At 36.1% G+C, this 23,457-nt stretch overlaps 1 protein-coding gene and 1 long non-coding RNA gene across 8 annotated transcripts in view; one reads left to right on the top strand and one right to left on the bottom strand.

The window, feature by feature from the left end:
* The window catches only part of LOC143239634 (uncharacterized), a 77,869-nt gene extending 59,543 nt beyond the window's left edge, over positions 1-18,326 (top strand). For 2 of the 7 annotated variants that reach the window (XR_013021273.1, XR_013021279.1), the window contains 3 exons: positions 2,727-2,964; positions 10,668-10,862; positions 17,720-18,326. This is a non-coding gene — a long non-coding RNA (uncharacterized LOC143239634). The remainder of the gene's footprint in view (positions 1-2,726; positions 2,965-10,667; positions 10,863-17,719) is intronic. The other 5 variants (XR_013021274.1, XR_013021268.1, XR_013021272.1 and 2 more) reach the window with 3 other exon arrangements.
* On the bottom strand, positions 5,434-17,894 carry LOC143239633 (sodium-coupled neutral amino acid transporter 7-like). The gene is made up of 8 exons (XM_076480940.1): positions 17,705-17,894; positions 16,357-16,478; positions 12,588-12,786; positions 12,219-12,354; positions 10,680-10,830; positions 9,361-9,623; positions 8,003-8,202; positions 5,434-5,944 (listed from the first exon to the last, which is right to left on the bottom strand). The coding sequence occupies exons 1-8, from the start codon at positions 17,892-17,894 to the stop codon at positions 5,751-5,753; spliced, it is 1,455 nt and encodes a 484-aa protein (XP_076337055.1). The 3' UTR covers positions 5,434-5,750.
* Positions 18,327-23,457: the final 5,131 nt, after the last annotated feature.

The following is a 23,457-nucleotide window of genomic DNA, read 5'->3' on the forward strand; positions in this document are numbered from 1 at the left end:
ACGCAGTATTTTACGCCAATCTGATATAACTAGAATTAAAGTCTCTCCTCTCTCGTCTTGATTTATTAGCGCTCACCTCTCAGTGAAAATATGCTCGAGTATTGCTAATGGATTGTAATGACGCCCCTCAGCGAAAGAATAGCCACTACCGCACGGGTAACGCATACAAACACGCGGCTCTTCGCGCCATGCATGCACCAGGAACGTGACGTAGCTACAGGCTAATAACATGTAAGATGTGTGAAAGAAAAAGAAATTAAAGATAGGTTTTTCGTTTGATCTTCCACCACTAAGGTTGTGTAATACCAAAGATATAACTACAGTTTCTTTTATTTACTGTTTCAATAACTTCCCACCTGTACAAGTACAGGTCACAGAACATACAGATCCTGAGTCAATTAATGTTCCCCGCTTTAGAGCAATGTGTATTTGATAAAAATGGATTTAGATAACACTTTAGAAAACTCCACCCCGTCGATTCAGGACGAAGGATGTTAAAAAATAGCTTACTACCCGATATTACGTCACAGAGACAACCTAAAACTCGTAAATAAATCAAAGAAAAACTTTGTTTTAGCTAGAACATAAAAATGGCGAAATAAACTTCAAGCTATGCTCGGTAATAGGTTGCTTCCCATGTTCAGTAGGTTTTATGAAAATCTCAAAACTCGGTTTTTATTCGGGTCACGTTGTTACGCGAGACAAGACTACGTAAGTTGTTATGTAGCTCGCATCCGCAAGGTGGCTTCATCCAACTAGCTTTGAAGATGGTGTAACTGACATTAATCAGTATTTACATAAATCGTGTACCAGACAGGCACTGAAGAAAGACTTTCAGGTCTCTTCTTTTTTATTTTTTGGCTTGCTGATCGAGCATTTAATTACAGTCATTTGTTCTCCACGCCCACCCTACCCAAGATGCACAGCAGTATGTCTGCATACTCAACAACTCTAGAAACCGAGTTTTGACACCCGTTGTGGACAGAGTACACATAGCCTGTTGTGTGGTTTTGTGTTTGATTTCAAACTATAATCACTTAAGTAATACTCATGAAGGTTTAAAAATACGAATATGAACGACCGGGTGGAAATGTTCCCAAGAAAAATCCTGTATGCACTGAGAGATTGACACAGTTCTCTATTTAATGATAGGATTACCTCGTGATTTCTCCTCTGGACTCAAAATTTGAGGGTCATAGGTTTCGATTATTCGTCACCGAACATTCTCGCACATTTAGCTGTGGGACATTATTATCTGGCGGTCAACCTCAATATTCATTGGTAAAAGAGTTGCCCAAAAGTTGGCAGTGAGATGATGTTGACTAGCTGTTTCCCATCGCTGCTAACTTAGGGACAAATAGCGTGAATTTCAAAACAAGCCACTGATTTGTTTGACACAGTTCAGTATATAAAGATAAGTTTGACATAGTCCAATTCTAACTCTCACCATTACAGTCTGTACACATTTTGTTATACACTGCGGAGCTTCTGCATATATTGTTAAATATAAGGAAATCATTATATTAAAGTTTGTTATTTTTAGTATAATAATGACAAAGCCTACACTGTTTAATATCGACCCAAAATATGACCAATATGACCTGCTCCATGTCAGACTCCACCAATGAAGAAATAAAATGGTTATTTCATAAGCCTAAGAGTTTTGGGCTAGATCCCTGCGGCTGACAAAGCACAAATAGCTCATGGTACAATTTTGAGCAAAATACATATGTATTTTTATGCATAGAATAATGTGTGTGTGAGGCTTAGTTAGCTGATGGGGCAGGGGTAAAGAACTTTCACCTCTAAAATTCGGGGTTCGATTCTCCGGGGCAGATACATCTTGATTTGGCTTTGCTGTGCATCAAACAAACAAAAATAATTTATTGTAATATCTACTTAGTTGTGAAAATTCTAATATGGAACGCGTGTTTGAGTAAATGTTACTTTTTAAGAATGAACGACTAACTGAAGCTGAAAAAACTGGTTACTGTTGGTTATTTTACCAATTTTTAAATATATACAAGAATATATCAGGTTACATTTCATTCTATGTCTAAATAAATACATATATTACATTTGTTCTAGTTTAATTAAAGGTTCTATGTTTTCGTTTCAGTTGTGTCACAAACTCGAAACAGTTTTTTTTTTTGTCTTAGTAAAAGTTAAAATTTTTGATAGTGAGCCAACGTTATATTAAGAAAATCATAAGTAACTGCTGAACGATTACCGCAATATGATTATATAATGTTTAAATATATCGTAAAAGAATATATTGAATATTTTCACACACGCAAATCAAAATAGAGGTTATGTGCTGCCATCTAGTGATGGTTAATTCTTACACTTTTTGGTCATCAGTTTCCGCTCAGCTTACCTTCGCCAAGAAAGTATTGATTATTCATGACAAATAAAATTTAACAGTAACAGATAAAGATGTTTTAATGCTATCTGATGCTATGGCCACTTGACCTATTTCGGGTTCAAGAAGACGTATTGCTGGTTTGCCAGTTCTTTTAATTAGCATAATATTTTATAATTTATAGAGTTTAAATAAATGAATAACCGTGCTCAAAAATCATTATTCTGATTCTGAAATATGGTGGTTTAAATATAGTTGATGAAAAATTACTTCATTATCTTAATTCCGTTTACACCGCAACAGTTCATGTCAAGTGGTTTGCCGATATAAAGTCGTAACCAGTGTTACGTTTTTCATGTTTCAGCCGACCCGAAGAGCTACTGGTATTAACACAAGGCCTTACCGGCACAGGATACGTCATACATGTTGTGTTTGACATGTTATTACACGTCCTTCCTAACTTTCTTGGATGAGTTTTTAGAAATTGGTTGCTTTTCCAGTTTTAAAAATTTTAAACATTTTTATTCTGTTTTGCAAAATGTTGCGCGACACGAAAATCCGAAATCGTCTGATTGGTATTGCAGTATGTTACATCAAACAAGGTTGGTATTGCATGTTGTTCATAATCATGGTAGCTAAGTCTAACTATATTAATTAACCTTTAACTTCCGATCGAAGCAAAATGCCTATTTAGATCGAGATCCGGTAGTGAATACAGATAAATAAACATAATTTACTTACATTCTTACTTATCAAGCTGTAGAATGCATTGTTTCATCACTTGGGTTCCTTCGATATTACGAAGGGCGAAGGGCGCCAGGCATTTTATTTTTATAGCTTATTCTTCCAAGATTGTGACAGAAAATGCAAGATAAACACAAGAAATTATGTGAAGTATAGTCAGTTGTTTTATTGTTTAACTCATCTCGCTAAATTACACATACTACGCCACGCCATTAAAAATGTAAATTATTCATTCATTTATTACGTACTATTGTCATAAATGCAATGGAAAGTAGTTCATTTATTTTGGGAGAAATTAATTGATACACATAACAGATGGCGCTGACTACCACTTTCTCGTTTTAATTTTTGGGTCAACGTAAATGTCAAGATCAGCTATGCGAGTCATCTTTTCATTTCCAACATGTATTCTGCCAGCAGACTTCGCGTATTTCGGCTATTGAGTGAAGTTTTCATTCAAATGTAATTCTCGTCCTCTGAGGGTTCTCTATGAATCTTAACCATTGTTTTGGAACTTTGCACAGAGAATAGAAGGAAGACAGTTAGGCTTGTCAACAGCACCCACCGCCAAGTCTGCTCTAATCGAATTGTGAGATCTGACTGTCATTCTTACAACGTATACACACTGCTCTAATTGCAAAGCGCAATTTTGAAGTAACAGTGTAAATCATAAAACTCTCAGGTTCACAGTCCACCACGTTAACCATTGGGCCCCACACACTGTTCCACGTAAAGACCCTTTAAGATCATGTATGATAAAAAAACTAAGTCATTTCATCTCAGATCGACTAAAAGCATCTGGTTACAACAAAACAACAGATGCAATTAACTGTAAATATATTATGTTTGTAAGAAGGATATTTCTAAGAATTCCAATGAAACTGTAACATTGTCACTTCTTACATGAGGCAGGTGCAGTTAACACACCGCACTGTGAGTATGAGTCATCGCAGATTGCGTCCTCTCAACGCAAAATTTCCCTCTGCACTTTCAGACTGTGAACGCGTTACAAAGATGACGGTCGTTGGTGCTGAGGTTTATTTACTTTCCCTCTAGTCTATCAGCTCAAAATTAGTATTGTTTGTTTGTTTTGAATTTCGCACAAAGCTACTCCAGGGCTATCTGTGCTAGCCGTCCCTAATTTGAATATTCAATATTCAATATATTCTTTTACGATATATTTAAGCATTGCATAATCATATTGCGGTAATCGTTCAGCAGTTACTTATGATTTTCCTAATATAACGTTGGCTCACTAGAGGGAAGGCAGCTAGTCATCACCACCCACCGCCAACTCTTAAGATACTCTTTTACCAACGAATAGTGGGATTGACCGTCACATTATAACGCCCCCACGGCTGAAAGGGCGAGCATGTTTGGCGCGATGGGGATACGAACCCGCGACCCTCAGATTACGAGTCGCACGCCTTAACACGCTTGGCCATGCTGGGCCTCAAAAATAATAACAGCTACCCTAAGTAGCCATCGGGTATATTTAGACTGATATTGGAAACAAATGTAATTGGTTCTTAGGAATTATGATAAATAATTCATCACAGAGAACCATTACAAAGTTCCAATTGTAAATGTGAATTGAATGAAATAGTTAAATGATAGTAAACTGTTCAACGTGAAAATTTCCACACTGGTATCAGAGGATAATCGTGTCCACTACCTCAGTATTAATTCAACGGTTATAATTGACAAAACGTAAATTTGTCCTCCTAAAATTTATTTGTATTTAAAAAATTTCAAACAGTTTTAAACTTCTAATTAGTGTTAATTTTATAACGTTTATCATATATAATACTTGCACGTTTTTCTCTGCTACAACACTCAGAATTGTTAGAAACAAACTGGGCGATTTGCTTGTTTTGAATTTCGGGCAAAGCCATACGAGAGCTGTCTGTACTAGCTGTCCCTAATTTAACAGTGACAGACTAGAGGGAATGCAATTAGTTATCACCACCCACCACCACAAACTCTTGGGCTACTCTTTTACCAACGAACAGTGGGATTAGCTGTAATATTATAATGCCTCACGGCTGAAAGAGCAAGCGGGTTCGGTAAAACGGGGATTCGAACCTGCGATCCTCAGATTGCGAGTTAAGAAATTGGGCGAAATCATTCATTTGCTACGTGGGATATATATGTGATCCAAATAAAAATATCAAATATTAAAGTTAACACTGATAACACTTTCATCAGGCTGCTTGTGTGACTCTTGTTGTCCTTGACTCTATCTAATAAAGCTGTGAGTTTATAAGCAATTTGTAGTATTAATACGTTCGATAAAAGGTGCTTAGAAAATGCTAATGAAGTTCACGTGCAATTTCCTTGCCATCAGTTTATTATATAATCCGCGATTATTAATAAAACATAAACACTACCACTGTAAAAACTAAAACATCTGCTTACACAGTTAAGCCTCGTTTTGTAAACTACGTGTAATGGATTTGTCTTCCCATCTTGATGATATATTGGTACTTTAATGTATTTTAAGTGAAAAAATTCATTCGGTTTTCTAATTGCAAACAACTGTAGAAAGATAAAAAAAAAAAAGAGTAACAAACGAAAGTATGTACACGTAGCCCTAAAAGATATATGAAACCAGACGGCAATAAGTGATGATAACCAGTGATGCTCACTGTTGGCAAAAGTTGGGTTTTCCTGCTACATGACTTCCAGAAATGTTTTTTATCAATGCTTGTATTAATACCAAGAAGAAAATACACGTCCCAATGGCCAGAAAGAAAACTGACCAGACAACGAGGAACTTGTTCTTGAAATAAAAAAGCCCCGGGTCCTTCTTCAGGGTCACTTTTAAGAGGCAGAGGCCTGAAAAAAAAAGAAAAGACTGTAACACACACACACAAAGAGAAAGCGAGACAACTGTCTGAAGAACAGTCATGTAAAAACTTATATGGAGTCGTGTATATACAGGGTGTTCGGAAAGTCACTGTGCACTTATATATTTTTAAACAGACATGTTTCAATACAGAATACAGGAGTTAAATATGAATGACAATTATAGACGATGTTGAAAGTGACTCCCATTGGCATCAATACAGGCCTGGATCCTTCTTATTTTGTTTCTAAACACCGCTATCAGTTGCTGGCTTGCAATAGACTGAATGAATGCTGATTACAAAACTGCACAGTGACTTTCCGAACACTCTGTATATATATATATTGTGTTAATAAAATACTTTAAGTTCTTTAACAGTGATAAAAACACGTTTTTTATTTTTATTTTAGTCTAATGAATTAGCTTTGTTTAAACTTTTATTATTTTTGTGAACAAGTTTAATAAAAAACGTTCGATTCAACTGAAAGAAGAAGGGGAGGAAATGGTTAATTTATCCCATGCGCAACTGATTTATATATTTACTGAGTTGTAGCTATTGAATAATGTACTTCTCATGGAAGTCTGACGATTGAAAATACATTTTGCAGATCGACAGAAAAATGGTAAAAACTGTCAGATGAATAGGTGGCGCTTCTGAAATTAAGCATTTTCAAGAGCCGAAATAATGAGGACACCCAACTGCCTCCCTCACCTCTTGTAATTAAGCAGTAAATAAGAAGGATTATAACATTAAAAGCCGAGTTTCGATACCCGTGATGGGCACAGTACAAATAGCCCATTGAGCTTAATTACAGATACTCGAACCGTGTAAGAAATGCTCCGAGCACATATGCATTGTGTCGTGACGAAGCTCGAACCATTCATTGTGGTAAATTCTTTAAAATGTAAATATTTTCTTTAAAAGAATCGCTAACTGTTATTAATATTCTAATATTGGCCTTTCAATCTCACGCTCTTCAATATTCAGATACGGAATTTAATATCTGTTTACGATTGGGAATTTGGAAAAATCTCCATTTTCATTAGAGGATCTAAACCCAAGCGTCCAACATCTGTCAACTCTAACGACTGTGATTATTTTCGTCTGAAATAATTATAAACTACACTTCCAAGATTTAATCCACTTGGTTGTGATATTCACGTGTTAAGATGAGTGCAATTTTTAACAAAGTACCAAGAAGATAATTCCAACATGTTAATGAAATGAAATATAAACACCTAAAAGTTTTGATCAAAGTGATAAAATATGAAAACTGTGAAGTACATATAGGAAAATTAAAGCCTGATTTACTGAAAGTCGACCTTCTCGCTGGACAGCTTTCATTATTTCTTATTCACTAACAGATGTTTTTAACAATGTAAAACAAATAACACACCATATCCTATTAATAATTTCCAACAAAATACACACTAGATACGGCTGACGATCTTTATTAAAACATGGTACATATGACTTATAATTTAAAACAAAGAACCCACTAGATGGATTTGATAGTGTGAAACAAAGAACCCACTTGATGGATTCGGTAGTGTAAAACAAAGAGCCCACTAGATGGATCCGATAGTGTGAAATAAAGAACCAACTTGATCAATCCGATAGTGTGAAACAAAGAACCCCCTTGATGGATCCGGTAGTGTAAAACAAAGAACCCACTAGATGGATCCGATAGTGTGAAATAAAGAACCAACTTGATCGATCCGATAGTGTGAAACAAAGAACCCACTTGATGGATCCGATAGTGTGAAACAAAGAACCCACTTGATGGATCCGATAGTGTAAAAGCAGATGAAACATTGTATGAAGTTGATTCAACCTTTTCGTCAATTTGACCGCATTAAATATAAGAGAGATTTTTGAGAGACCCTGCTCAGGTTACAAAAACCACAATTATTTTACAGTTACACAACATTACGTCTAAGTATCAAAATATACGACAAGTTATTCAAAAGTCAGTTACAGTTAATACTACGTTTTGTACAGGTTGTTAAGAAAAAACAAAATGTCTTTATTTATCAGTGAAACTTACCTGGGAAAATAAAGATAAATACTGCTGCCAAACTTCCCACGAATTCGATCACAACGCCAATGTTAGGTATTAGAAGAGCTACAGTTAAAGAACAGCTAAACCAGAATAAAGCAATGACGATTCTTCTAAAAGGCTCGCTTTTCACTGCGACCTCTGGCGGAATTCCTCTTACTTGAGTGTACAAATCATCTATGGCTGTTCTGTAACATTTATGTTAATAAAAACGCATTAGATCTAAAAATAAAATACGTTTAAAAAATCAACGTAAACGTGTGTGCAAATACATAATTTATCTTTTACAAATGTTTACTCCGCGACTAAACAAATTTCTTCTACGTTTCTAGCTGCCAAAAGCCGGAATTCGTTTCAATATTGAAGAAGAGAAATCCTTCAAATTTTGATCAGTTATAGAAGTAAATTTCATTGGGGCCTAACCGATTGGTTTGGTTTGTTTTGAATTTCGCGCAAAGCTACACAAGGGCTATCTGTGCTAACCGTCCCTAATTTAGCAATGTAAGACTAGAGGGTAGGTAGCTAGTCATCATTACCCACCGCCACCCTTGGGCTACTCTTTTACCAACAAATAGTGGCATTGACTGTCACATTATAACGCCCCAGCGGTTGAAAGGGCGAACATATTTGGTGCGACGGGGATTCGAACCCGCGACCCTCAGATTACAATTCGAGTACCTTAACTACCTGACCTACACGAATTATATTATTCATACCAACATTGCCAGCACCATTGAGTATCTTTTAATTCACCAGGCCAATAAGCAACTGTTATGATATTCCTTGATTGGCCTGAGTTTGAATATTTATTATAGCAAAAGATACGGATGTGTGGCTTAAAATATATAAGTTTTCTCAGTAATTAATCTCGAGTTTTGCGCTGTCTGCTCCAGTCGTCTCTATGTTAGCAGTGTAAGACTAAAGGGAAGACAGTTAGTCATCACCACCCACCGTCAACTTTGGGCTACTCTTCTACCAATGAATAGTGAGATTAACCGCCATATTATAACGTTCCCACGGCTGAAAGAACGAGCATTTTGAGCGTGACAGGGATTCGAACCTGTGACCCTCAGATTGCGAGCCAAGCGCCCTAACTACCTGGCCATGCCGGCTCCTCACGACGGCTCAGTGGATAGTTTACAATGCTTATTAAGAAGAATGCCAAGGGTGGAAGCAGAATATTCCAATTTTATGAAGTCCTCCAATCGAACGTAGGATATAAAACTAACAAATAATTAGTATATAATGATAATACACTAATGAAATGCACTTAGAATCCACACTTTGGTGATAAAATAGTTTTGTCCACGAACCATAACAACGACTGTTTTCGAAAATCTTCTTACCTTCCACAGAACAGTACGATGGGATAGGTAGTATACATTTTGGCTCCTAAAGCCGCTAACCCTATCATGACCACTGTATCTTTGGCATCGTAGGATTCTAAAATGTCACTCGTCACGTGAGCACCAAAGGTCAAGTAGCCGGCTGTTGCAGCCACTGAGTAAGTGAACATGCATAAGCTGATGGCCACGAGGACGGTACGAAGAAAATTGGTGACTCTCCTGTCAGCTAAACAGGAATATACAGGAACGCTGCTGACGTGGCACTAGAAGAATATAAAACAAGATGAATATTAAAACATACCGTATATATAATTTACCTATCGAGATTTTCGATTTTTTTTTCATTTCCATACGTGTAAAAAAAGATTTTGTGATTTTTATTCAAATTCTTGAAACGTTTTTGCAAGTCTGATTAACAGTTGTAGTGTATGATTTAACAGATGAAATTAAATGTCCCTCAAGAAATGATGTAACGTATACGATTTTTTTTTTTCAAATCCAAGTACAAATGTTGTAGATTCTAGAATGGTTTACTTTTACGACAATCATGGGTTCGATTCCCCTTGGTGGACTCAGCAGACAGCTCGATGTGCTATAAGAAAAACAACACACACACACACTTTCAAACGTCAGTGCCCACTGGCAGTTCGTTTGTTTTGTTTTGAATCTCGCGCAAAGCTACTCGAGGTGCTATCTGCGCTAGCCCTCCCTAATTTAGCAATGTAAGACTGAAGGGAAGGCAGCAAGTCATCACCACCCGCCGCGAACTCTTAGGCTACTCTTTTATGAACGAATAGTGGGATTGACCGAAACATTATAACGCCCCCACGGCTGAAAAAGCGAGCATGTTTGGTGCGACGAGGATTCGAACCTGCGACCCTCAGATTACGAGTCGAGTACCTTAACTACCTGGCCATGTCGGACCATTCTAATAAGTAACAATTTATTTTACAACATAGAGGTACATAAACATCATTCGTGCAATTATATTGAGTAGTATAAAAATATAGTGATGTAGAAAAAACATGATAACACAACGTTTTAGTGAGTAAAGGGTTAATTACTTAACAATAAAAAAACGTATAACGCTCACGAAGTCGTAGACTTCTAGTGAGTAATACAGAAATGTACAAAAATATGGGTGTTCAAAGTTTCCATCAATTGATATTACTTTATATGCTATCTTTTCAACCACTTTTGACGTAGATAATTAAAGTTAGTGATGAAATATGATAAAGAGAGTACATCTGTAGAACTGATTTTACCCTTCTGAGTGATTAGATGTTAAACTCAAGTCTGTCATATAGCGAGCATCGTACCTGGTAACCGAAGCAAATGGTAGGCACCACTTGAAACACATCAGTCCATACTGTAGGACTAGTTTTCACTGGGCCTGGGGTGTAATTCCCTTCGAAATACTCATATATGATGAGGAAAACCACATAGAAAAGTGCTACGACGCCAAACGAACTGGAAGAGAAACAAAGATAAAAGGTCGAGAGGTATGTCTCACTATGAAAAGATAAAATAAATGCAAGGCACAAAGGTCGTATTATGTGTTCTAAGCACAAACAAATATGTCTTCTTTTGCTGTTAATTTAACAAAAAATATTTGTTAGTTTGTTTTCTAAACTTTAATAAAGCCCAATGTTTCCTTAAAGAAAAATCGATTTGATCGTTCCTTAATAAAATTATTGTTAAATTTCGTTTTAAAACAACAACAATAACACCGTAAGAATAGGATAGATATACATAGTGTAATTGTAACAACAACAACACTATAAGAATGTGATAGATATACATGGTGTAAATGTAACAACAACAACACTATAAGAATGTGATAGATATACATGGTATAAATGTAACAACAACAACACTGTAAGAATGTGATAGATATACATGGTGTAAATGTAACAACAACAACACTATAAGAATGTGATAGATATACATGGTGTAAATTTAACAACAACAACACTGTAAGAATGTGATAGATATACATGGTGTAAATTTAACAACAACAACACTGTAAGAATGTGATAGATATACATGGTGTAAATGTAACAACAACAACACTATAAGAATGTGATAGATATACATGGTGTAAATGTAACAACAACAACACTATAAGAATGTGATAGATATACATGGTGTAAAGTTAACAACAACAACACTGTAAGAATGTGATAGATATACATGGTGTAAATTTAACAACAACAACACTGTAAGAATGTGATAGATATACATGGTGTAAATGTAACAACAACAACACTATAAGAATGTGATAGATATACATGGTGTAAATGTAACAACAACAACACTATAAGAATGTGATAGATATACATGGTGTAAATGTAACAACAACAACACTATAAGAATGTGATAGATATACATGGTGTAAATGTAACAACAACAACACTATAAGAATGTGATAGATATACATGGTGTAAATGTAACAACAACAACACTGTAAGAATGTAACAGACATACATGGTGTAAATGTAACAACAACAACACTGTAAGAATGTAACAGACATACATGGTGTAATTGTGTTTTTAATGTAGTTCTCCATTTTGAGCTTCTTTCACTTGACTGTTGAACATTAATATACTATGTTATATAAATATCTCTAGGTCGTGAAAAACAAACACATATGATTCTAAGAATATTCCATATTATAAGTTTATTGATATCTACACATTTCAATATTACTTTTATAGAAAACTTACAAGATGAACATTAATATCATAACTGTATGAAAGTAGACAATGAACTCTCAACATGAAAGGCAGATTTAAACTAATTGTACGTTTATGAGACATGAACTTAACTTTATAATATAAACAATTCGTGTATCTACCTGGTATATTTGAGGAAGTCTATTCTTTTAGGGAAACTAAGAGGTAAAATAATACAGACTGTGCTGATAGTTGTTGTAAGCTCTCGTCTCATGTACCAGCTGTGACAGAACTCCTTTCCATAGAGGGAGTACAGAACTGAAATAATTACTTTTTATTAAAAATTATTTCTTTAATTGAATCTCAAAATAGCAACGTACGTATAATATATACAACTAATCGTCAAACTTTTACAAGATCCGTTATTAAAATTAAAAGAAATCTTACAGAAAATGATGAAGTTTTTCCTTCCAAGTGGACAGACAACAACGATCCAGTGGGATCGCAAAACGTTCTATTAGTTTCTGTATAGAGAAAGTTGCATACGTTACCCGTATCAAACTGATCTCCTATGATGATGAGGTACGTGATGGAGGATCCGAACATGAACAGGGTGATACAGACAGCACACACCCTTCTTATTTGTTCTCCATAGATACTTCGGACCACCTCTTGATACGTGCAACTTCCCATGACGTCAGAACAATAGGCCATAGTCAGTAAAGCTGTTATCACGAACGCAACCAGAACCTGAAGATAGAGAGAGAAAAAAAAAATCGAGTATAATTTGTTTTCTTCAGCTTGGACTCCAAAGTGCTTCTCTATGTTGTAACTTGTTACTTTATAATCATTACTGTCACGTATTGTTTGTTTATCCAGTATTCATAACCCCACTAACAAACTATGAGCGCAATTAGAAAAGACAAAGCGACACGCGAAAATAGCACGTTGATAGCTATACTGATAAATTACTAACGTTATTACTAAAGACAGTGACATGTGAAGACTCCACATTGATGGCTCAAGTAATAAATTACAAGCATGGTTAGAAAAAGACAGTGACACATGAAGACTCCACATTGATGGCCCTAGTAATAAATTACAAACATGGTTAGAAAAAGACAGTGACACGTGAAGACTCCACATTGATGGCCCTAGTAATAAATTACAAACATGGTTAGAAAAAGACAGTGACATGTAAAGACTCCACATTGATGGCCCAGTAATAAATTACAAATACGGTTAGAAAAAGACAGTGACACGTAGAGATACGACGTTGATGACTCTACTAATAACAACTGTATCAGAGTATCCTCTTAAATCCTATTTATAAGATAATAATATAAATGGGCCCTGTACGGCCAGATGGATAAGACACTTGACTCGTAATCTGAGGGGCGCGGGTTCGAATCCCTGTCACACCAAACATGCTCGCCCTTTCAACCATGGGGGCGTTATAAGGTGACGGTCAAGCCTATTATTCGTTGGTAAAAGAATAGCTCAAGAATTGGCGGTAAGTGGTGATGACTAGCTGCCTTCTCTCTAGTCTTAAACTGCTAAATTAGAAACGGTTAGCGGAGATATCCCTTGTGTCGCTTTGCGCGAAATTCAAACCAAACCAATAATATAAAATTTAACAAAGTTACTTTGCATGGATGTGTAAATCCGAGTGCCTGCATTTAAAATTTAAAAGTTATTATTCGAGCGCCTTTGGGTGTATTATAGAACACACCAAACGGATGCTACATCGAAGATTATCCCAAACTTTGTTTAGCCTCGGTGTGGCTTCAAACAAGGAGAGATCTGGGTTCGAGACTTGATGTTACCAAGCACGCTTTGTACTTTCAGCTATGGCTGTGTAATAAGAGTAAAAGAAATCAATACTGCTATTCATTTGGCATTACCTACTTCAAGCGGTAAGTGATGTTGACTAATTGTTTTCCCTATAATTTACAGTGCAAAGTATTGAACATCTAGTCCTGAACTATAAAGGTCTCTGGCCTGAATGTTAGCGAGTTGTGTCCATAGGGCATTGTTCAGATGAACAAACATTTCAAACACTATTTGTTCCTAAAATTATAGTCTCCTTTTAATTCCCAACATAATCATTTTTTCGTACTATTAATCTATTGGTGTTGAGCGAAAAATGATTTATATATCACATTTAACCAGCTTCTATGTTTTGAAAACTCTTACAGTGGTGAAAAAATGTATTGCATCACCATTTTTGTTACACTTTTCTTCGAAATCATCGGCCATTTTAAGGCCATAATGCATGTAGTTGCAAATATGTTTTATGTATGATGCAATACTACCTAATTATTGTATCAGCAGCTTTATAGGCTGAGTATTGCACCTTCAGTATTTTGGCTATAAATAATGGTTCTTATTGAGAGTCAGATTAGAGGCCTATCTGCAGAACGTGTGTGTGATGCCACCATGGCTAACTAAGGGTTGCGAGTTAACTCCACGGACAAAAGCAGTCATTGTTTTTTTGAGCAAAGAAGGACTTTGGACAAGGCAGAATATTAGAATAATTGAATCTAACTATTCTGTGAGCTGATGGATGCAGATGTAGAGAGACTGGTTGTGTTAAGTGGTGGAAGGGAAGGGGTTAGAAAGAAAGCTTTCACAGCAGTTGGATATCGTGTTCTGACACACCCGCTTCTGATGTATTCTCCACCGTCATCCACAGATATTGAAACAGCATAGTAGGAAACTTTAGGAGTCAATATGACCACGTATCCACTCATCCTCGCCTGTACTCAGCCGGTTTCCTAGTAAGGCGACCATGAGAGAAATCATTCTTCGCCAACAAGATGAGAAAAATAAGGCCTAAGAGCATGCTGACTATAATAATGAAATAATACGGAGCAAAGTAATCTTCTCAGACAAATCAATGTTTAACCTGCACTAGTGTGACGGGAAGCACTTTGTAGGATGTATATGTGAAAAATAGTTTCGTTCTGCATGTTTAAGTGCAACTGTGATATGGAAATGTATCTCTGACTAGGGTGAGGGACGCCTGCCTTTTGTGAAAGACACAATAAATATCAATAAGTACATCGAGAATTTTGAGCCTCCGTTAAGGTCAACAATTCGGAATCACTTCGGTGGAACTGAACTCCCGGATGACTCTGCTCTCTGTTATAAGGCTAAAAATGTTAGTAATATTCATGCACTCTATGCAGTAGGCGTGAAATCAAGAGGGAAATTCACTTTAATTGTACTGAAAAAGACATCTTTAGTTTTATTTCATTGTTACTGATGAAGGACTATATTTGAAACGAGAGGATCGAGACACCATGATAGCCAGACAACAGCCCAGGCCTCAAACCCAACAAAGAGTGCAAAAGAATAAACTAAGAAGCACTTTGGGACTGAATTAAGTCCTAATCCACGTGCGGCATCACGAACACGCCCCTGTCTACATTCAGTCCCTCATGCACTCTCTACCACGGTTATATCAAACAGTTAACAAGATCGGAGAAGACACAAAAAATATTAAAACAAGAAACAGACTGTGACCACCTTTTGTCAATTACATTAGTTTAGTGACGTTATTACTAAGTCTAGGTTTTGTTACTTAGAGAATACTTTCGAATTTCCCACGTATATGAGCTGTAACGAGTTTGTCCTCGTTTGTTTGTTAGTAAAAATGCATGGACGCATTTGGATGATTGAAATACGAGTCATTTTACTTCATAACCGTTTTACACTAGTTTTAATATTTTCACGATGCACAATCTCGTAAAAAATACAGGAGTCAAGAATAGTGTAAAAACATTTGGGTGATACAATATTTATTATTCTATCACTGTAGTTACAAAATTAAAAGATTACAATTTAAACTAATTTTATTGCAAATCGAGATAACATCCAACGCGCCATCTGATAGTATTTCATAAATGTTTTTTTTGTTGTTTTTTTTCACTTATATGAGGCGCTACAGGTTTCTGGAAATCAATAGACTTCAACTAAGCAAATAACAAGACTTCTTTATATGTATAAGTTTAAATTGTAAAATTAACTTCTAAACCTAGATGGGTTGTTCAAATAACTTAATAATAGATAAATAACTTGAATTACAAATACCGACTGAAAACAAGGACTGAGGATCAATAACTTTTGTTGCTTATATTCGAATACAAAATTATCTGATTAACTACAAATTAAATCTGAATGTTGTTTTCAAAACGGTAAATTTCCAAACTTTTCAAAATAAACGCGCTTTTCACGTAAGACAAGAAACGGAAATCACACCTCATCGTTTCACATTTCGTAATCACGAAGGTGAAAAAGAAAAATTTAAAAACTCACTGCTTGTACTGAAATAGCGATAACAATGCCACCTGCACGGCCGTAAGCTTGTGGAAAGTTGAGTAGGCCTGCTCCTAAAGCTACATTCACGACGACGAGAGCTGATCCATACCAGCTACTTCCTAAAAAAGATTGTTACACATAACATTAAATATTATCCATAATTGTAGTGAATCGTACTATATCGTAATTTCGAGTGTTATCAAAGCATGACTTTTGTTTTTTAAAGGAATAATGAATTTTTTGAGTCAGTATAATAAAATGTCTCGTTTGTAAACTTTTATTATCCAAACTTTATACATATGTATATATATATGTGTGTGTGTGTGTGATGGATACGTTTTTCGCCTCCCAGTGGCTCAGCGGTATGTCTGCGGAATTACAACGCTAAAATCAGGGTTTCGATACTTTTCGTGGGCAGAGCACAGATAGCCCATTGTATAGCTTTGTACTTAATTACAAACAACAATACACGTTTTGTTTTCGTGTTAAAACTAAATGTATTTTTACGATACATTGGTAAGATCTAAAAATAAAATAGAGCTTACTGGTTTTTAAATGAGAGAATTAATTAATTTATTAATTAATAGTTTGAGCATTTCGGTACCGAGATTTATTCAGAAGAAATATACACTTTGTTCACATAAAGAATAACACTATGTAACACAAATTTTGTTCCTGGATAGTATGTGTTATTTTTTAATTGTTTATGTTGTAAAAGTACAGAAAATGGCCATTGTTCCCTTGAAACTTTGCTTTTGTGACCTGGATAATGAAATTTAAAAATTCGTCTATTTTCTGTATAAAAACGGGCAAAATTGCCCATTTTCATTCACATAAAGTCTGAATAAAACAACATATGAATCACGATTTATATGTATTTAAATTAAAGCTATAAGAAAATGAACAAAAATGTTTAGAAGTGAGTAGGTTTTCAAGATTTACGAGTGTAAGGTAAATCACTTTCACGTATCAGCCCTCATATATAGTGCCCCATCATGTTTTCGTTATACGCTCCCAGGTCACGAAAGCAAAGTTTGAAGAGAAAAATAGGTCTTCTCCAGTTACTTTAGACATAAGCAATTGGGAAATAACACTTTCTGCTCAGGAACAAGAAAAAGGAAAAATTTTGTTACGTAGTGTTATTTCATAACCATACATTACATAACTTCAACTTGATTAATACCCCCAGTTTTATCTACATTACCCAGTTCAAAATAAAATTGGTTGAAAAAAATGTATACTAACAGTAAATATCCCCGTTAAGTTATACCCCAAACGATTCGTGTTTAAATGTTTTATTATAAAACAAAAACATATCTGTCTTACATTTTTATAACTTTTTTACCTTTTTTCTCAACAGGTGCCGCTGGTAAGAATTTCACTCCAAGTTGGTTCTTGTTGAGATCATTTTGAATCCTTTCGAAGGATCGACTTGCCAAAAGTGGCTCAGATTCTCCTGAATTCGGAAGAAACTTCGTGATAATCCCAAATCCCAGTTCGCCATCGCCGTCCGAATTTTTATATTGCACAGACATTGTGTACGATTACGTGGAAAAAAAAGATTAAATTTTTTCTATACCGGTATCAATAAAGATTGTAAATGTTCTCTACATGGAGATGAATGAAGTTCAAAACTTCCAGTATAAAAACGAAAATCCTCTTTGTACTTTACCCAGTGCTAGCTAATTAAAAAATCCATCAACACATTTTCTTCCTTCTAGAAATTAATTATTCCTATTCAAAATACTGCTATTGATTGGTTGCGACTTTTAGGAAATTCTACTTTCTTAAGTAATTTGAAACAAGCGAGAAAATGATATTAGCCAATTGTAGACTAAACTTGCCGTGTGGACGAGAGAAAACCTAAATTTCTAGTGTTTCAATTAAAAACTAAATGATGGAAAGTTTCAATTAGGCAGTAAGGAGCAAATGAGCTGAGGTTTCCCGAAGTTCTTAGTTTTAAATAAGTCAATAGAACGTTGTGGGCTATGTAAAAAAAAAAAAAAGTGTTCCCAAGAGTGAAATAACCCAAGTGACGTCACACACTCTCGTTCCCAGGATCTCTGTATTATCTACTAAGCAAGATACAAGACTAGCCCTAAATTAGAAGTATTTTCATCCAACCGTGAAACCTGTTGGCTGATTGGTCGTTTCTCACTGCAGCCGAACGCTAAATGTGATCACGTGATAACCAACAACATCTGTGTCGAGTTTTCTATTCTCGTTGGTCCATCGTTTACTGATACCTTTCGTGAAGATTCCAAAAAAAATATGTTGGACTGATTTTTTTTTCTACTTTATACTTCACGGCATGATCCAAGTCTGTAATTCCGTAGACACAGACATTAATTAACATACCGTCTAAAAGACGAGTATTATTCAGTAGCATATTCATTTGGAGGGGGAAAGGTTACTCGACAATTCTGATTTATTTGTTTCTGTTTGACAATCTGTACTGTGTTCGCAAGTTTCTAAGTTTTCATTATCAAAATTCTAATAAGTATAGTTTTTCCTATATTTTGAATTTTAAGTACAGCTATAAGAGGGATATCTGCGCTAGCCGTCCCTAATTTAGCAGTGTAAGACTAGAAGGAAGGCAGCTAGTCATTACCACCCACCGCCAACTCTTGGACTACTTTTTTTACAAAAGAATAGTGGGATTGACCGTCACATTATAACACCCCCACGGATGAAAGGCCGAGTATGTTTAGTGTGACGGGGACTCAAACCCACGACCCTCAGATTGCGAGTAAGGAGCTCTAACCACCTTTGAAAAACTGAAGGTGATTTCTTTTGATATAACCCCTGAAATCTCTACTTGTTCATACATTATTTGATACGTTCCGAATGCAGCCATATTTCAGCATGTGACTTTCCATCTCTCTCTTGTTCCTTGAGTAGGTAAATGGTGAAACAGTGCTTTCTGAATTCATATGTACGAATCATTAATTATAACAGTAACAAACAAACAACTTGGATGCGTGGGATTTCTGGTCTTGCACGATACTTTAAAACGCTATACTGCTACGGGAAGAGGTAACGAACGGGAGGGGCCTTGTAGTTAGGGTATTCGATTACCGTCGCCGAACATGCTCATTTCTTGTCATCCCTGGATGTATTTTAATGTAATATTCGATCCCGCTATTTGCTGGTAAAAACCAGCCCAAGATTTGGCGGTGAGTGGTGTCCACCAGCTGCTCTTCTTCTGTCTGGTATAACATTTTACAAATTAGGAACGGTTGGCGCAGACAATCTTCGAATCGGTTTGTGCGAAATTAAACGAACAAACGAGCCGCCAGTAGAAACGAAAATTTGAACTCGAAATGTTGATCGTGTGGAATGCTTGTTAAGCAACCTCAAGGTTAATATTCAATAAGTCTGTTACATCACATCGTATAGCAAACCGAAACTGGAACTTACCGACAAAAGAAAGTTTAACTTTCTTCCATTTCTATGAGAACAGTGACTGTTAACCGTCATTACTGTAAAAAAGAAACAACAATAAAAAAATAAACGCCGGTAACATTGTTAAAAAGGGTGGGAAGGAAAGAGAAATAAACCAGAGAAACAGGTCTTCGACTTAATTTCTGACGAGGTATTTGTATTTTGTAATGACTTTATTATTACAATCAAGCGTTTCGGGCTGTAGATCAAAGGTTCTAAAAGTTCGAGACAATCGTGTTTTCGGTTTTAAAAGCAAGACCAAGTCGTTTTCATGGTAGGTGTTGCTATCTGGTTGTCTTCTTTCAAGTCAGTAGTTCAAAGTAACTGACACCAGAGGTCTTTGCTCCAGTCATTTAGCCTACGTGCGTAGCAGGTACCAAATAGATTGAAAACTCAGGATCCCTTTCTTATCATCGTACTCACGTAAATATAAGTTTCGTGACCTTCAGAATTTAATTCTGAAGTGTAAATCGTTAGCGTTTATTAGTTGTTTATATTAATATTCTTAAAAAATTAATTGATTTGTTTGTCTTTCAATTTGCGCAAAGCAACACGAGAGCAATCTACGCTAGTCGTCCTTAATTTAGCAGCGTATGACTAGAGGGAAGGCAGATAGTTATCACCACCCATCGCCAACTTCTGGGCTACCCTTTTACCAACCAATAGTGGGATTGACTGTAATTTTATAACACCATCAAGGCTAAAAGGGTGAGCATGTTTGGTGTGACGGGTATTCGAATCTGCGACCCTCAGATTGCTAGTCGAGCTACCCTTATCATCTGGTCGTGCGGGGTCCCATTTTATCGAAATATTTAAGCTAAGACAAAGAAGACCTTAAGACTTCTACTTCCTTTTTTTGCTATGGGTTAGCATGAAGAAATCGTAAAGCATCCCGGACTGCAATTTCGAGGATCGGAAGTTTGCGTCCCGTTGCTGCTCAGTTGCACTCTGTTCTTGGTGACAAATATGCGTTAAAAGTATTGACAAGTTGTCTCAATACTCAGTTAACAGTGTGCAAAAACTAGCGGTGTGTGTTCCATCGACTAGCTCCTTGTCCTCTGAACTATCCTATTAAAATTATGTACTGATAGAGCATAATGCTTTCCACATGAAAACGTGACCCGGCATGGCCAGGTGGTTAAGGCACTCGACTATGAGGATCACGGGCTCGAATTCCCGCCACACCAAACATGCTCGTCCTTTCAGCCGTGGGGGCGTTATAATGTGACTATCAGTCCCACTATTCGTTGGTAAAAGAGTAGCCCAAGAGTTGGAAGTGAGTGGTAATGACTAGTTGCCGTCCCTCTAGTCTTACACTGCTAAATTAGGAACTGCTAGCGCAGATAGCCCTCGTGTAGCTTTGCGCGAAATTCAAAACAAACAAAACCAATCAGAAAACACGTCTTCACCAGAGTAAACAAAGAGTTTTGTAATAAAAAAGAAAGAACACGGCGACAACAAAGATACCTTATTGCCTCTAATTCACTTATAACAAGGGACGTTGTAAACTGCAAAAGCGACGTTAATAATAGCACTGCGCAGTCCCGGATTGTATTTTTTGGTATGTGATTCGTCGATTTCTATAATAATAACTGTGTGCACGTGTTTCTTTTCCTTTTTTTTCTTTCCTTTTCTCACATAAGAATTGCTGCATTAAAAGTGGATTATTTATTGGATTATTATTGCTCTTAAAATTACAGTAACAGAGTGGATTACAGTAGAATATCAAAAGTTGGATTATCATTGCTGTTAAAACTACAGTAATAGGGTTGGTTTTCTGTAGAACATCAAATTATGGATTATTACTACTGTCACACAAGGTAAGCTTTATAAAAAAACAGGAGGGTACGATAATTAAAGAGGGGCGTTAATTAGAGACAATACGGTATTTGTGATTCATAGAAATTACGTTTTTTCTGGTTTCAGAAATGAAACGCTAAGAACGTCACGTATTGAGATGAATTATTTACTGCAGTTTATGAAGGTGTATTGAGCTGACGAGAGCTTGACATGCATGTTTTTTGTGTTTCTTTTCTAAATCATGTAAACATTTTATTTTCCATATCACCTCACGGTTACATCATCATAACCGGTTGGAATATTGAAGAAGAAAAAAAAGAGACAAAATTCCTTGTTGTATATTGACGTAACACGACACAATTTAGGACAGGACTTTAGACTAAGGATTAGCGTGACAACATTGAATGAGGTTTCATGAGGAAAGAAATGACGGTTTGATTTGAATTTAGCGCAAACTACACGAGGGTTATCTGGCTAACCGTCCCTAATTTAGCAGTGTAAGACTAGAGGGAAGGCAGATAGTTATCACCACCCACTGCTAACTCTTGGGCTACTCTTTTACCAACGAATAATGGGATTGACCGTATTGTTATAATGCCCACACGACTGAAAGGGGGAGCATATTTGTTGTCATGGGGATTCGAACCCGCGATCTTCAGATTACGAGTCGAATACTCTGATCACCTAACCATGCCGGGGCCTATCTCAGAGTTACTCAGAAAGCTAAGCAATTACCCACAGACAGAAAACGGAAATAATAACTTTATATATCTCTGGCTTCATGTACGAACAACATTATGGACAACCTGCTGTTTAGTTGTATTTCGTACGTATGTTTTCTTAATAAACAAAGAAGTTTGTGATTGCTTGCCTTCTACTTGTTAGCCGAGGTGTTCTTTGAGCAATGAGTCAAAAGTTTGCAACAAGAAATGCATAGTAAATGTTCAAAGTTTTTATTTATTAAGTAATAAACAAAATGTAGAAATTTGCTTATTTCGTTAGCTAAAACTTATCTTAATTTCTCGAAGATATGTCACGACAGAAACACTAAATTTTGTATATATATTCACACCAGAGATTGTCAAAGGTAGAAAATTCAAACGTGGGTCATGTGTTAGAAGGTCAATATACGTATGAACTTCAGTTCTTCCTAAAGTGGGTCTAGATAAAAGAAAAGTAAGTCGTTTGTTTGTACTTCGAACTCTAACTGATACCAGGTTTTTGTATTAGCATAGAATGTACCTTATTTTGTTCATCGTTCGAAGCTTACACGTAGCAGTTGTATTTATTCTATGTTTCGTTTTGTTAGTAATGGGGATATTTGCTCTGACCTTTCTGTACCTATAGAATTTGAACATTTGTGCTACATGAGGGCAGTGTCGTTCTGTTAAAATTTGTTGAAGCACATTAAAGTGACTTAAAGATATTCGAGTGATGTGAACAAATACGTAAATATAACAAAAAACCAACTCAAAACTGATAAAAAATACTTTGTTTTCATAGGATGACTTTTGACCAAGCCTAAAAACAAGAAGTGAGGTAACAGAGCTTTAGATTTATTATCTGTCAGAGAGGAATGAATCTTTGAACCTGTTTTCTAGCTGGGCAGGAAGTCTACTCTAATTTTTTTTTCTCTCGCATTTAAATAATCAACAAACAATATATGATCCCACCCCCCGACATTTCGGAAGTTTTGATGTGTGGAGCACAGTGTCAATCGCAGCTAAGGTTTGAGGAACTATGGACTGTTTGGTGTTCACTGGGTCACCATTTTACACTCCCTCTCTTTGAAAAACCTTGGACTTTCTCCCGAACTTGTCACTGATATGTGCGATTAATGTGACCTGAAGATGT

This window comes from Tachypleus tridentatus, chromosome 13 (assembly GCF_004210375.1).
Source record: "Tachypleus tridentatus isolate NWPU-2018 chromosome 13, ASM421037v1, whole genome shotgun sequence".
NCBI lineage: Eukaryota > Metazoa > Arthropoda > Merostomata > Xiphosura > Limulidae > Tachypleus > Tachypleus tridentatus.